The sequence below is a fragment of the Mixophyes fleayi genome, chromosome 11 (genome assembly GCF_038048845.1).
Source record: "Mixophyes fleayi isolate aMixFle1 chromosome 11, aMixFle1.hap1, whole genome shotgun sequence".
NCBI classification, from domain to species: domain Eukaryota; kingdom Metazoa; phylum Chordata; class Amphibia; order Anura; family Limnodynastidae; genus Mixophyes; species Mixophyes fleayi.
In genome coordinates, this window is record NC_134412.1 from 4813066 (window position 1) to 4826819 (window position 13754).

Below are 13754 nucleotides of genomic sequence, written 5' to 3' on the forward strand. Positions count from 1 at the left end.
TCGTAGCGATGGCACATGGATTAATGTGGCAATTTACTAGTGTAGTCTTGTAGGGTCAGCACGTCCAATAGGAGGGTTTCCCCGCGATGAACGTTTACAAACGACAACTTTGGAGTCTTTACTGCACAATGGTCATTTCCGTTAATTAACACAGGGAAGAGCAGGAAAGCTGTTGGAGAGGGATCAAAGATCCCTCCACTGTGAGGCTCTCCCCATAGGATTGAATGGCTAACGCCATCTTCAGCTCAGCTTTTCGGACCTTGATAAATGTGCCCAGACGCAGTCCCCATTGAGTTTAATGGGGACTGCTGGACTTTGCGGTACTTTGCCTAATGCAGGAGATATCTCCTGCATTAGACTTTAGTTAAATAGTCACTCTACTTAAAAATGCTTAAACCATGCAGAAGAAGCCGTTTCATGCTCCAAATATTTTTGTGTTACCTAATAATGTTAATAACGTTCACAGCATTTATTTTGTGTTTTAAATGTACCCATTTGGTTTTATATGGGGATGAAATCCATAATTCCCCATGAACATCTTCTCTAGGAGATGTTATGTTCCTTTAGGTAGTTTGTACTTTTGTAAACTCATTTTCAAACCTTTACATTGTATTTGCCATATATGCAGGTTCTAACCCAATGCTTAGTGTCCTGTGCACAAACTTTCCTCCTGACTCTATGAAATGCCTCCGTTGTAGGTCTCGCTGCAGCTGGCTTGTGGGGCATTCTTACTAAATCAAGCCTTTGCCGATGCTGCTAATATCCCCATGGACAAACTCAAGTGGACGTCTCCTTTCAGCAGTCATCGCGCTGCTCTAAGCCCCATGTCTCACAGCTCTTCTCCGTCTCGAAAGGATGCCAGCCTCCCCTCCGCCACTGGCCAGTTACTAGCACCGGACGACGACTTTCATGGCACATTGAATGGGTGCGGTGAAGACGTGTGCCAGCAAACCCGAACGCGTCACTTATCCAGCAGCGCTTTGGACAGTCCTGCCCGATCCACAAAGTCGGAAAACGAACTGTCCCTTCCCGTCCTTTCTGTCCGACGGTTCTCTTCTCCCGATAGCGCCCAGGACTCTGCCTCCACTCACACAGACAGCGGCTTAGGGTCAGAATCGGAAGGCACCGAGGTACAGGTTTGGATGGAGAGCATAGCGGAGCAACGCAAGTCTCATCCGGAGAGCATGGTGTGGGCTACCGCTGTCGCCCTAGCCTGGCTGGAGAACAACTCCGCAGCTTACTTCACCGAGTGGGAGTTGCTAGCGTCCAAGGCCGACAGATGGTTGTGCAAGCAGAGGATCCCCGAGGGCCGCACCCTGGCCACGGTCAAGTCGGCTGCTCAGCAGTTTTTTGTATTACTGCGGCACTGGGATGAGAACCTGCAGTTTAATGTCTTGTGCTACAATCCTAGCAGTGTGTAGCAGTGACAGGGAAAGCCGCGGCCATGTGTGTTGTGGTATGGGTGTTTTGTGAAGAATTGTATCAGTTCTCTCAATGTGCTGGGTTTGAAGTGATGTCTCTGCATGTTGGCTCTGAATGTTGTGCGGACAATGGAGAGATTACAGGGGTTGTGCAGCCATCGGAGATGTCGGAGGAAAGGCTCTGTGGTGCTAATGGGGAGTTGTCAAAAGGGGCTAACTGGGCTGAGGGCATCTGCCCTCCAGGGCGCTCCCACGGTGGGCTAACATGGGCTGGCTCAGGAGGTTGGAGTATTGTGATACCCCTAGGGTGGGAAGGCTGTGTAGACAGTGGGGATGGGCTACCAGCAGGCAGGACAAGGTTGCATGTTAGTCTGCTTGTTAACTACATGTGTATGCAAGACAGTACTCACTCTTTATTCTGCTTTCGTCCCCGATACAGACATCTTATGTATGGTGGTCTGCTACATCGCTCTCTTTGCATGATCCTTTGTGACTACGGTGGTCTGTCGCACCGTCTATGGTGATGTAGCGATCATCTCTGGGTATACGGTGGTCTTCCAGCCTTCTGTTTTGTTTGCTGGCGTGTAAGCCCTGTGTACATATGATTCTCCAGATATATGGAGGTCTGTACGGTTCTGAATGTAAACAGCCAAGTGATAATCTATTTACTGTGGTATAATTAAGGGTAATTGGGAAGGGTTATAATGTGCAGGTATATGGGATGAGTTCTATGCATGGGGTTTTGGGGGTCTTGTGTTTGAGATTAATTTATTCAAAATTTTTTGTTGTTTTGTGCGTTTCTAAATTATTGTTTTGCAGGGTCGGTACTGTGAGTCGGGTCTGATTTCAATGTTGGGTGTTTCCCGCTACCATAAACTGCACATTGAACCCACCCTCAGTTTGTATTCTATGTCCTGCTCACTGCAGCTTAAAATTGACGCGTTTCGCAGGGTCTTACACAGGATTCTATTTTTCATTATGATACTGGATTCTACATTTGCACAAACTGTCTTCCTGTTATACATCACACATTGTGTATACATTGTTTTATTTGTTTAAAAAGTTAGTCTTCTACGTGAATACATTTACATAGATAGATAGGGCGCAGCAACAGGAGTTGTAGCAGTCGCAACTGCGACCGGACACTTGACCGCTAGGGAATTTGGGGGCCTGAGCAACAAGCCCCATATAACCAGGTCTTGTGACAATTCAAACTTTAAATACCAAAAAACTGCTCCAAAACTATTCCCCCCTCCTCACACACTGTCAGTTGATATGATAACACCATATAATAGAATATATATTATATCATATATTATAAATGTATGTGATCTATCTTTTGTAAAAGAAAACAAACATCAATTTCATTTTTAGTGAAGAATTATTAAAATCGTGGTAATGGAGATTTACCCTCTCCAACGCTGGCCTCTAATCAGTTTTGAGACCTTCTGTCTGATGGGGGTTTCCTCCTCAGATCCCACCTATTTCTGCTTTAGGGAGACCACAATATTCTTGATTCCAGCACACTGTAACCTGATGTTAGAACACTGGACCTTATGTATAACGTAGTTACTGTACAACACAAGGATATCCCGAGCTGTAGACTTTATTTCCCAAGACAGTAACAACATAGCATATGGAGTGCAGGCTCCATGTGCCTTGACATATGGGCTATCCTAGGAGGGAGGTGTTTCTTTAACAGAGCAGACACAGAGTGACTGCCAGCTTTGCAGCCTTGCTTTACAGACATGTACTGTGTGGATTGGATGGACTCAAGACACAGAGGCGGGGCCAGCCATGTCACAGCGACTCAAATGACTGCAGTCGTCGCTTTTTAACCTGTATCAGATGCCATTAGCCAACTGTACTAAAAGATTGGGAGGAGCCCCAGCTTTCGGTAGTGGCGTCTAAAGCTGGTCTGTTCTAATCTTCATTCTTTCTCTCTTATCTGAAGCTAGCAATTTCATCTATATTAGTACAATTTCAATATTATCGAGCCTTATACAGAACGCTAATTTAGTCACCAAAAGGGTATAACAATCCTGACACGGACCTTCTTTATAAAAGAAAATTCAACATATATAATCAGTATACTTAACATATTAAGATAAAACATAAGATTTAAATAGATATTACAAGGACTGTGTCTACACATGTAATAAGACCATCTATTTCACTTACACATGCGGTCAGCCATTCACTGGAAATTCTGTCCGTTCAGCTTGTCCTTTTAAAACCTACACCCAATATCACACTAAAAAGCTTTCTTACAATTTATACACAAAATACGTTTGATATAAAGACACATTAAATTATTTCTTATCATATTACCAATCATTATCTATTAGGTGAGCCCAGCAGAGGTACAGCCTGTCAGCCATAACCGTGATACGTCATACAACCAACACGCTTACGTAGTCACACCAAGGGCTAGATTTACTAAACTGCGAGTTTGGAAAAGTGGAGATGTTGCCTATAGCAACCAATCAGATTCTAGCTGTCATTTATTTAGTGCATTCTACAAAATGACAGCTAGAATCTGATTGGTTGCTGTAGGCAACATCTCCACTTTTTCAAACCCGCAGTTTAGTAAATATACCCCCAAGTCTTTCAGATGTAAAGCTGGACGAGAGCAATAGTGAGGATCTGTCATTCTGCACTGCTGCTCAGCTTCTTAAGTCCTCCTGGGTGGAGGACTAAGGTATAACAGGGCTCTGGAGCGAAAATATGGGATTCTAGGGGATGGATGCTCGATATCTTATGAGAAGGAGATGACTGGAATTTAATCCAAATAGCATAAACATCTTGGCACTCAATGGGAAACCAGTTGGGTACAAGGTACGGAGTGGCTGCTCCTTCAATGATTTGGTTTGGCACGCTGGTATTTGCTGCAAGGTTTAAAAATTGAACAAAACTTTAAAAATGTACACTCTAACCCCCTAAATAATTTCATATACTTTGTACAGGTACATGATATAAAACAATCTTTTTTAAGTAGCAGTTATAGGGCATGCCGTTGCTCATGGATAGCGTGCTTGCCTCTTGATGGATAATTATATTTACACCACTGTGCCCCAAGTGGCAAAATTCTCTCCCCCGTCAGACGTTGAACGCACGACAGTGACTCAGCGATGTCTTCCTAGACTGGTGGTCTGGTTGGCGTGGGCTTTATTAAACAACCACATTACACGTTAGATGTGTTGTCTCAACAGAAACCAACGATTTGAACTGCAATCGCTCAGCGGAAACGCCTAAACATTATAGGCTGAAATGATGTGTTACAAAACATGGATGTTATGTCAAAGTGTAACATGTAACATGTGATGTGAAATCCGTGCCTGCAAGGACTGTGATAACACGCTATGCCTGTATAACGTATAAATTGATCTCTTGCTGCGGTGCCCACTGGTGGCACTTTCGTGCCTTCTGTTTATTCAGCGTTGATATATGTGGGTCCGTGAGAGATTTCGCCATCAGGTATTAATTTTCTGTCTGCATCTTTGAAACAAACATTGATACTTGTGTTCAGTAAAGTGATATTTTGTGAACAAACCACTTGTGGGTATGGTTAATGTGTCTTTTAATCAGAGTCACGGGAGACGGCAACAGGTAGGTTCCTTGTTTTTTCAATCAGGTCAATGTTACATGGATGTCCTGGATCCTTGGTCATTACACAAATGCCACTCTTATATTATAATAGATCCAAAATTATAGAACAAGTAAAGTCACTATTTCACATGTCTGGCTGCGCATTAGCGAGCTGAATATTATAAATAAAATATCTCAAGTGTTTATACTTAACTAAATCAATCATGCTCTGTTTCACTGTCCTACAAGGGGCTCCCATGTTAGGAGGGAGGTGTTCCTCTAACAGAGCAGACATAGAGTGACTGACAGATTTGCAGACTTGCTTTGCAGAAACGTACTGTGTGGATTGGATGGACTCAGACACAGAGGTGGGGCCAGCCATGTCACAGCAACTCAAATGACTGCAATCTCAGCACTTTTGACCTGTATCAGATGCCACAAACCCACCGCACTAAAAGAGCGGAAGGAGCCTCAGAAAAGGGGGATATAATAATTTACTATTTAACAGATCTGCAGGGGATTGTAAGATAACAATGAACAGGGTATTTTAGCTTCATTCAAGTAAACAATGATTGAAAAGTTCCATTAATGACATCTCGTAGCTGCAAATTAATTCAAGAGCCGTTTCAAAATCCAGCACCTAGAGACATGCTTTTATAGGTTCAATAAGACCCATTCGGTGCAGAAGAGCATTTGTAAGCTCTCTCCCGCCCCATGTACAGATAGACAGAATGACTTAGTATATTCTCTCGATTCTGGCCCCACAACCTCAGTGTGACGGATATAAATCTGCCCACTGTAGGGTGGGGAGTAAGGTTACTCACAGGCTAACAGGGATTACTGTGGAACAATTTAATCAAGAAAATGATAATCTGAGGGTCTTTCTGCTCTGCATGAAATGACTGTTCCGGAGAAATAATGCGTTTACATCTGACACAGAACACAATGTAACCACAACATCTGTTCGCAGAAAGGCTGATTGCCCTACAAGAATTATGCACATTCAATCATTACTCAGAGGCTGTAAAACTCTTTACCTGCATGTTAGGATATTTGTAGTAAAATCGTCACCACAAGGTTCAGTCTAAGGACATGTTTGAACCGCATAATTAATTTGAACTGTTCATTTTTTAACAGTAAGGGGTAATTGCGGCTGTTCATTTCAAATGTCACAAATTTACAATTTCAATTTGTATTTACAGTGATTGATGTGTGCATGTTGTTGCTTAATGTTACGCTTCCCTGCGAAATCTGCCTCAACGCATAAGAGGCGCCCGGGGCTAAGCAGGTGGTCAAGTCTGACTACTGTGAGGTTTTGTTTAGCTAGAAATTCTCTGTGGAATGCAGCTAAATCCTCCTCCAACCCAATTAAGTTTTAGATTATTATTATAAAGTATTACATTATTATATGGTATTAAAATATCTCCGTCTGCCAAACAACATCTCATAGTTGCTTTCATGTACAGAATCGTGTGTTATTGCCAATATTCAGCTGAGGGTCGGCAACCATACACAGAGGCCTGCTAATTGATGATGGTGATGTAACGGGGCAGATGGTTGGCACCCCAGAAGCAGTGTAAGGAAAGACTCTACAGGCTTGGTGGTATGGTAAAGAGGCGAAGGTCCCCCCAATTGGAATAAAACAAGGAACACAGGGCTAAAACTGCATAAACTCGTGGGTTTTTTTCTCCTCCTTGCTTGTGGCCTAAGGCTTTACCACGGCAGCAGGTAAGTAGCGGTAGTGTAGAGAAGTAATAGCACAATACCATCAACACGAAATGTTATTCAATATGTCACAAAATAAATAACATTTTAGGAATCTTGGTTCAACAATAACCAAACTTCAACACAACACATAGGTCACTGAATAAATATATCCCACTTTAAATTTAGGCACTGTGCTTCAGTGAAATGGATTTCACTGGGTAGATACTTTAGGAGACAACCGGTTGCTACAAGTTAATTAGACCATCACACTAAATGCTGCCGCAGCAGATAATTTAGACCAATCAATCACAATACTTTTAGTGCAATTATACAGATCATACTTATCAGGTAAAAATCAGTAGAGATGCAACAAGGAGTAATCCAGTTGGTTCAGGTTGGGTCATTAGCTCAGCCAGCAGTCACACATCACTTCTCACACTAGTCAGTCCGTTTTTGGCTCCTCCCCTTTTACGGAAGAATCTTCTGGAAACTTCTAGTTCATTCATCGCAGTTTGCCCATACAAAAATGGCCAACGCAATTTGCATTTAACTTCCCAGAAGCACTCTGGGGAACTGTAGGTTTCAGAATGAGTGTGTGGTGGTCGAGTACTGATGGGATTTCCTTCCCTTACCTTGTCCTCCAGACACGAGTCAGGTTCTTTTTTATTCGGACATCCGGTGGTCAGGAGATAAATACTTCAATGAAAGGGACAAGGATTGGTCAAATAACTTGGGTTTATTAATAATGCGGTAAAGATAATTTTGGTAAGCCACCGCGCCACTGACCCCTTCAACTCAATGGTAATGACAAAACGCTCATTTGATCAACATAGAGCACAATAGCATTTAACATATAATAATAAATCAATTTTCAGGTAAATCACTTAACATTAACATACAACTAAAACATTTGGTGCACCAATATTATCCCTGGTAACGTTACCATATTTTACACTCAGTCCTGGGTTGAACTGTGCACAGGAATTTAGTAGAAGTGCTGCACGTGGTTGGGGCCCATAAATTACTTTTTCACGCCAAATAAACTGATGATCTTTTGTATTACACAGTCTCTTTTGTGTGTATTCACAGACCTCTCTATTCTCTCTCCTCTCACACTGTTCTCAGTACATAGCTCAGTCTGTTTAGTGTGATGTCACAGATCTCTATACTGCTTATTTGTTTTCAGTACTTTCCTTTTTACTCACACCTCTCTTTGGCTCACTTCTTATCTTCTTCTCTCTCAGTCTATGCAGACACAGGGATCTCTCTCCCTCAGAGGTCTAGAACTTAACTCTCCCCACTGCCTTCTGGGAGTTCACAGTTATTACCAAAGTTAGTGGACTTGTTGCTATGCCACACCCTCCTCCTTCCTGTTACTCCCGGCAACCACCAACCACTCCCAACTGTCACTTCTCCCTCAAGAAAATATTTTTATTTTATTTTTTAAATCTTTATAAACACTTTTAACAATTAACAAATTAAATTAACAAATTAAAAACATATACATACACCCCAGGGTACTCAGATTTTGGGGCACCACAAGTGCATACAGTAACATGCATGTGATTTGCAGGGGATTACAATGGGAGGTGATCTATATAGAAAATGGTTAAAGATAGGACATATCTCACGTGAAACAGCTCTGCGCATGCTCAGAAATGGGAGATATATATATATATATATATATATATATGTGTGACTTAAATTTAGTTTAATTTAAGTAATAGTTAAACTTTTGGAAATAACGCCACAATAAGCTGCCTTTGGTCGATCCCGTCTCTCATCTCTGCTGGAATTTCAGAATTCATATTTCTATAGTCTGCTGATCAAAGTGACAGCCCCCGTCTTGTGACTATTTTTAATCTCTCTCCGACAGAACAGCCACCCTGGTGCTGGGGAACATAGAACCGGCCCGATTCATCCCATCTGTTGTATTCGGCAGTCAGCAGTGTGTGACATATTGTACTATTGTTATAAACACAGAGGGGGGAAAATCACAATCGCGTTGTTAAAGATCAGAATCATCCATTGAATCCCCTCCAGGTGACGTTATACAGCGTTCAGTGTGTCTCTCTGCTGAGTAACGACTCCTGCGCTCTTACACACGGAACCGGCGAGAGGGCGTCTTCAAAGACATGCGGTTGTGTTTACAAATACGTGGCGATATATATTGCAGCAATAGAGGAACTCCTATCGCCCTGCTTCATCAATAAAATATCGCCAAGGCAGCTGACCCATACAGGCATTACTGGCCCGCCAGCGGTAAGGCTTTACGTAACGCTGGGGGGATGCATGAGCCAGCTAGCCAGATCCTGCAGACGCAGTCGGACTTGCGCTTTCAGTTCCACTAAGTGACAAAAAAACAAATAACCATAAAATATTTTCTAAAACTATTGCCTAATGAAAAAATGTTTTATTCAAATAATAAGGCATTTTTCATTCCTTTTTTTTCCTGCTATCGCCATCCCGAGAAGGCGATTGCAGACCGCCATCCTTGGTAAATGGGTTTCCTCATGGGGAAGCTATTGCCGGAGAAAGCCGGCGATTCTTATCTTATCACCGACGTTAACGTTAGGGAAGAGACCTACCCCTGCCGAAAACAGGGGTCCTTCTGTCTTCTTTTAGAAGACAGAAGGAACAGTTGTATTTAATTACGGGGAGTGGACCAAAAGTGATGAGAGATGTGCCGCTCTATGAGAACGATGGCACAAGGTGCCACTTCTAAACACCTGTGTACAGCGCCAAACTAGACGTATGTAAGCAAAATTATGTGCATTTTTATTTATTTTTTGTATATGACTTCCGTCTGATAAAACAATCTTCATTTACCCCAGTATAAAGAGTATATATAAAGTTGCAATAAATCGTGGCAGTATACAATTCCTTGGTTTCCGTTGCAGTTTTTATCTTATCGCCATCTCTGCCGTTGCGTCTCAATTGATCGATCCAGGCAAAGTCCTGATGGATGAGGCTCTTAAAGGTGGAATATAAATTAGCACCACCTATTTTTTTAGACTGAAAAATGAATTTCAAACAATTTGCATTTTGCTACAAGCGAACATTTCAAGCGAGCAGTTTTTTCGGTAGCACAAGAAGGTCCATGGTTCTCCACAGCGTAACAGGATTGTTTCAACAAAGTAAAAAAGAACTTAAGGGTAGCAATGGCTGCCAGGTAATCTTACAGTGAGTGGAGAGGGAAGTGAGAGACCAATAGAATCTATTTAAAGTCACTTAATACATGTCGCTGTGAAATGATGCAAACATCATTCTGACATTCACGATGATCAATGGTCGAACAGACAGAAATCCATACGGTGGCTGCACGAGTGTACAGATATTCAGATTAGTGAAGCAGAGGTATGAGGCGGAACGATTCAGGGCTTACCATGTGCCCTCTGTAGGATGGACAGCACCTTACAAGCCCTGAGACATTGTGACTCATGTGTCTGTTCTCATAAATAGAATAATTCTGCATTCAGGAAGCCATTGTATCATCATTTATTTATATAGCGCCACTAATTCTGCAGCGCTGTACAGAGAACTCACTCACATCAGTCTCTGCCCCATTAGAGCTTACAGTCTAAATCACACACACAGACAGAGACCGAGAGAGATTAAGGTCAATTTAATAGCAGCCAAGTAACCTACCGGTATGTTTTGGGAGTGTGGGAGGAAACCCACGCAAACACGGGGAGAACATACAAACTTCACACAGATAAGGCCATGATGGGGAATCAAACTCATGACCCCAGTGCTGAGAGGCAGAAGTGCTAACCACTGAGCCACCATAGTTAATATGGGTCAAGTGGATTGCCCAGTATGTTAAAAATGCTAAAAACAAAATAATTGCTGTTTTATTTTAGTAATACAAAAATGTAAGTTTATGTTACATATTTGTATGTTTCAAGTGCTCTGTGTGGACGGCCAAAAGGCTAAAGGGTTTATTTGTCAATACATCCTTGTGTGCCCGGGGATAAGGCTGATTTGTTGTTCCCCCCCCCCAAAAAAAGTCCTTTATAGCTGCAATTTACTGATAAAACATGTTTTAATATGTCAAGGTTTTAAAATATTTATTTAAAGTAATTATTTTCTATTTTTTTGTTTTCTTTTACGCTAGTAAAAGGGAATGCCCAGATCTGGGTTCAGATTCAGTTCCGCTGCGCATTTGCAAGACCGGCGAGGCACCTTACACGTACGCTAGCCCGGCGAAGCAGCAAATTAACCCTTACCGCCCTCAGCCCATTATCGCCAGAGCAGCCGTGTGCCGCTCAACTTCCCCGGCAATATATTTTTGTTAAACTACATAAAACTTCCTATTTATCACCGAAGTAAGGACTGGAATTGATAAACAGCCCTCACATTATTAAAAGGGAGGAGCTGACAACTAACATAGGGTGTCGTCAGCAGCTCACTTACTATGAGGGGTCTGCTAAGGTACGGTATTAGGGACTATAGTCTTTATGAAGCTTCTCAGGTTCGAAAGTTCCCAGTTATCGCCTTCGCCTATCGGTCTGTGCACAATGGAAAAACAATAAAAATAATAGCTTAGCATCTGAATCAATTATGCCAAAAATTGTACACAGTAAGAGAGAATGTATCCCTTATAGCATTTACTACATTTCAGATATTCCGCATCGTGCAGGTGTCCCTGGTAAAGAAGGGGTTACAAATTTTGCAAAGAGGAAAGGGTGATTGCCCTGGTGCAGTTTGAGCACGCCGTGGTAGGTCTGTACAGCGGCGGCTTTAAAGGTTAACAGCGTAGACGAGCCAGGCTGGGGATGAGACCAGATTAGTGATACCTCTGCTGACTTAACCTGTTCTGTCCTTGATACTGGGAGATGCAGGTATTTCGAGCTGCAGATTAGATCCATGTCGGTTTAATAATCCCCGGCTGGTTCCCATAGCAACATGCAGATTAGTGCAAGCAGCCTGCGGAATGCCTGAGTAGAGATGGCGGAGAGAGGAGAGAGTGCCAAGAGGATGGGGAAGGGGTGAGAACCAGAAGTGTCCTCACCTGTCCTGACCTTCACCTGTCCAGGGTCTAGGAGGCCCCATCCAGTATCACCAGAGGTGACCTAGGGCTGCTGCTTTACTGCAGCTAAACGCTCAAGAGGCACAGAAATAGCACATTACGCAACCGTTCACAAAGCAACTTTGTGTTACCCAGGATGCAATTCATTGCAACAATTTTTTGGGGGACAGATAGATTTTTGTATATAGATTTCCTTAATGACATTATGTAACTTTCTTATTTCTATAATCTGTGTGCATCGTTGTATAAAAATTCATGTTTCCTTTTTTCCTGCCCCCTTTCGAGCGGTCGCCTTGTGCATATCCCCCACCTTGTATTATAATGACACAACTATGCAGATTTCAGGGGTGTCCCTCTATATCTCGAGCAGACTGCTGGCTGTTACTATGTAACGCCTGTGTGCGCTGCTTCACTTTTACTCCTTAAAAATTTTGACTAGGGGCAATTGTAACCTCACGTGACTGATTTTATGGTGACTGACGTCTTTCGCCGTTACAGGAGGTGAAGCTCCTCCCATCTTTAGGATAACGTCCTAATAGGATCTGATTAAGGTGAAACAGCTAGAAATGCAATCACTTGAGCTGCTGGAACATCACCGTCCTGGCCCATAATTCTGAATCTCACAATGTCCACAGTGCGTTTTGCAAAGCAAATCCGCAAATCTGTCATTCACTCTTTGCCTGCCGTGCTAGAGAAGCCCCTCCCCCATGGCGCATCATTGTGAAATACTGGTTTTACTTGCACTTTTATTGCAAGAATCTCTACAATGAGACAGTGTCTTCAGGACAGGGTATTAAGATTAGTAAGGAATGGGTAGTGTCTATTCAAAAACTTTTCCTGATTACGCTGGTGTTCCTAATTTCTCAATAGTCTAGCGTCACTCTGGTGGATCTCAGCAAAGTGAGAATCTAATATGTTGTAAAGCGAGATTCCTAAGGTTCAGATTGATGTTGTAGCTTTCTTTAAAAGGGTTCATAGCATTAACCCCATACCTACCCTTGCAAGAGCATAGAAAATAGATGGCATAGTTAGACGTACAATTAACAAACCGCATTATCCAATAGGTTTTATACTATCTAACATTTGTGCTGCAATAAAAATTATTAAAAATATTGCCTATATATGATCCCAAAGATTTCTTTGTAATCCTCTTCATTAACTTACTACATCTCGTCACAATATATGTTTAATATTGATCAATAACTTAGCATACATCTGACATTCAGCATTAAGCTAGCACAGGTCATTATATACTTATAAAGTGTTCTGTATCTCAGCCAATATCGTCAACTATATTATTGACTGCACACAACTTTAAATGCCGCTGATGTAGAGTATAAAGGCTTCAGGTCTCCCAGACAGGCAGACTACAACCAGATGATGACATCCAGTAGCTGCATCTGGATTTAGCAGTGAATAATAGATGAACATTTAATAAGTTCACGTATAATTAATAGCAACGTGGGCAGCGATCACCTAATTGACTGCTCTGCGCAGTGATCATTCAGACACAAAAGCAGTGATGTAATACACAGAGCGAGAGAGATTATACATCAGTCAGAGACTGACGGCATGCATTACACCAGAAATGTTATTATTGGAAAAATAAGAGAGAGGTTAATAAAGTGCAATTAATAATTTAGTAACAACATTATAGTTCAATAATAGGAAGGGTTATAATTTGCTACAGTCTTAAAGGGCCATTACACTTAGTCATTGGTTCCTCTATAGCCATTCTTCAGGGGCATACTGTGTATATGTAACGGGGCGGATGGTTAGCAACCCAAAAGTAGTGTAAAGAAGGATTCTACAGGCCCGGTGGTATGGTAGAGAGGGGAAGGTCCCCCCCAGTAGTGTTGGAATAAAACAAGGAACTCAGCGCTAAAACTGCATAAACTGGTGGGTTTATTCTCTTTGCTTGTGGTATAAGGCTTTATCACAGCAGCAGATCAGTAGTGGTAGTGTAGAGAAGTAATAGCACAATACCATCAACAGGCAATGCTATT

At 42.2% G+C, this 13754-nt stretch overlaps 1 protein-coding gene across 2 annotated transcripts in view; it reads left to right on the forward strand.

Annotated features, from left to right (window-relative positions):
- Window positions 1-4973, forward strand: part of VWA5B1 (von Willebrand factor A domain containing 5B1) — an 84257-nt gene extending 79284 nt beyond the window's left edge. For both annotated transcript variants that reach the window (XM_075191498.1, XM_075191499.1), the window contains one exon: window positions 699-4973. In XM_075191498.1, coding sequence (XP_075047599.1) covers window positions 699-1421 — 723 coding nt within the window. In that variant the 3' untranslated portion in view covers window positions 1422-4973. The remainder of the gene's footprint in view (window positions 1-698) is intronic.
- Window positions 4974-13754: the final 8781 nt, after the last annotated feature.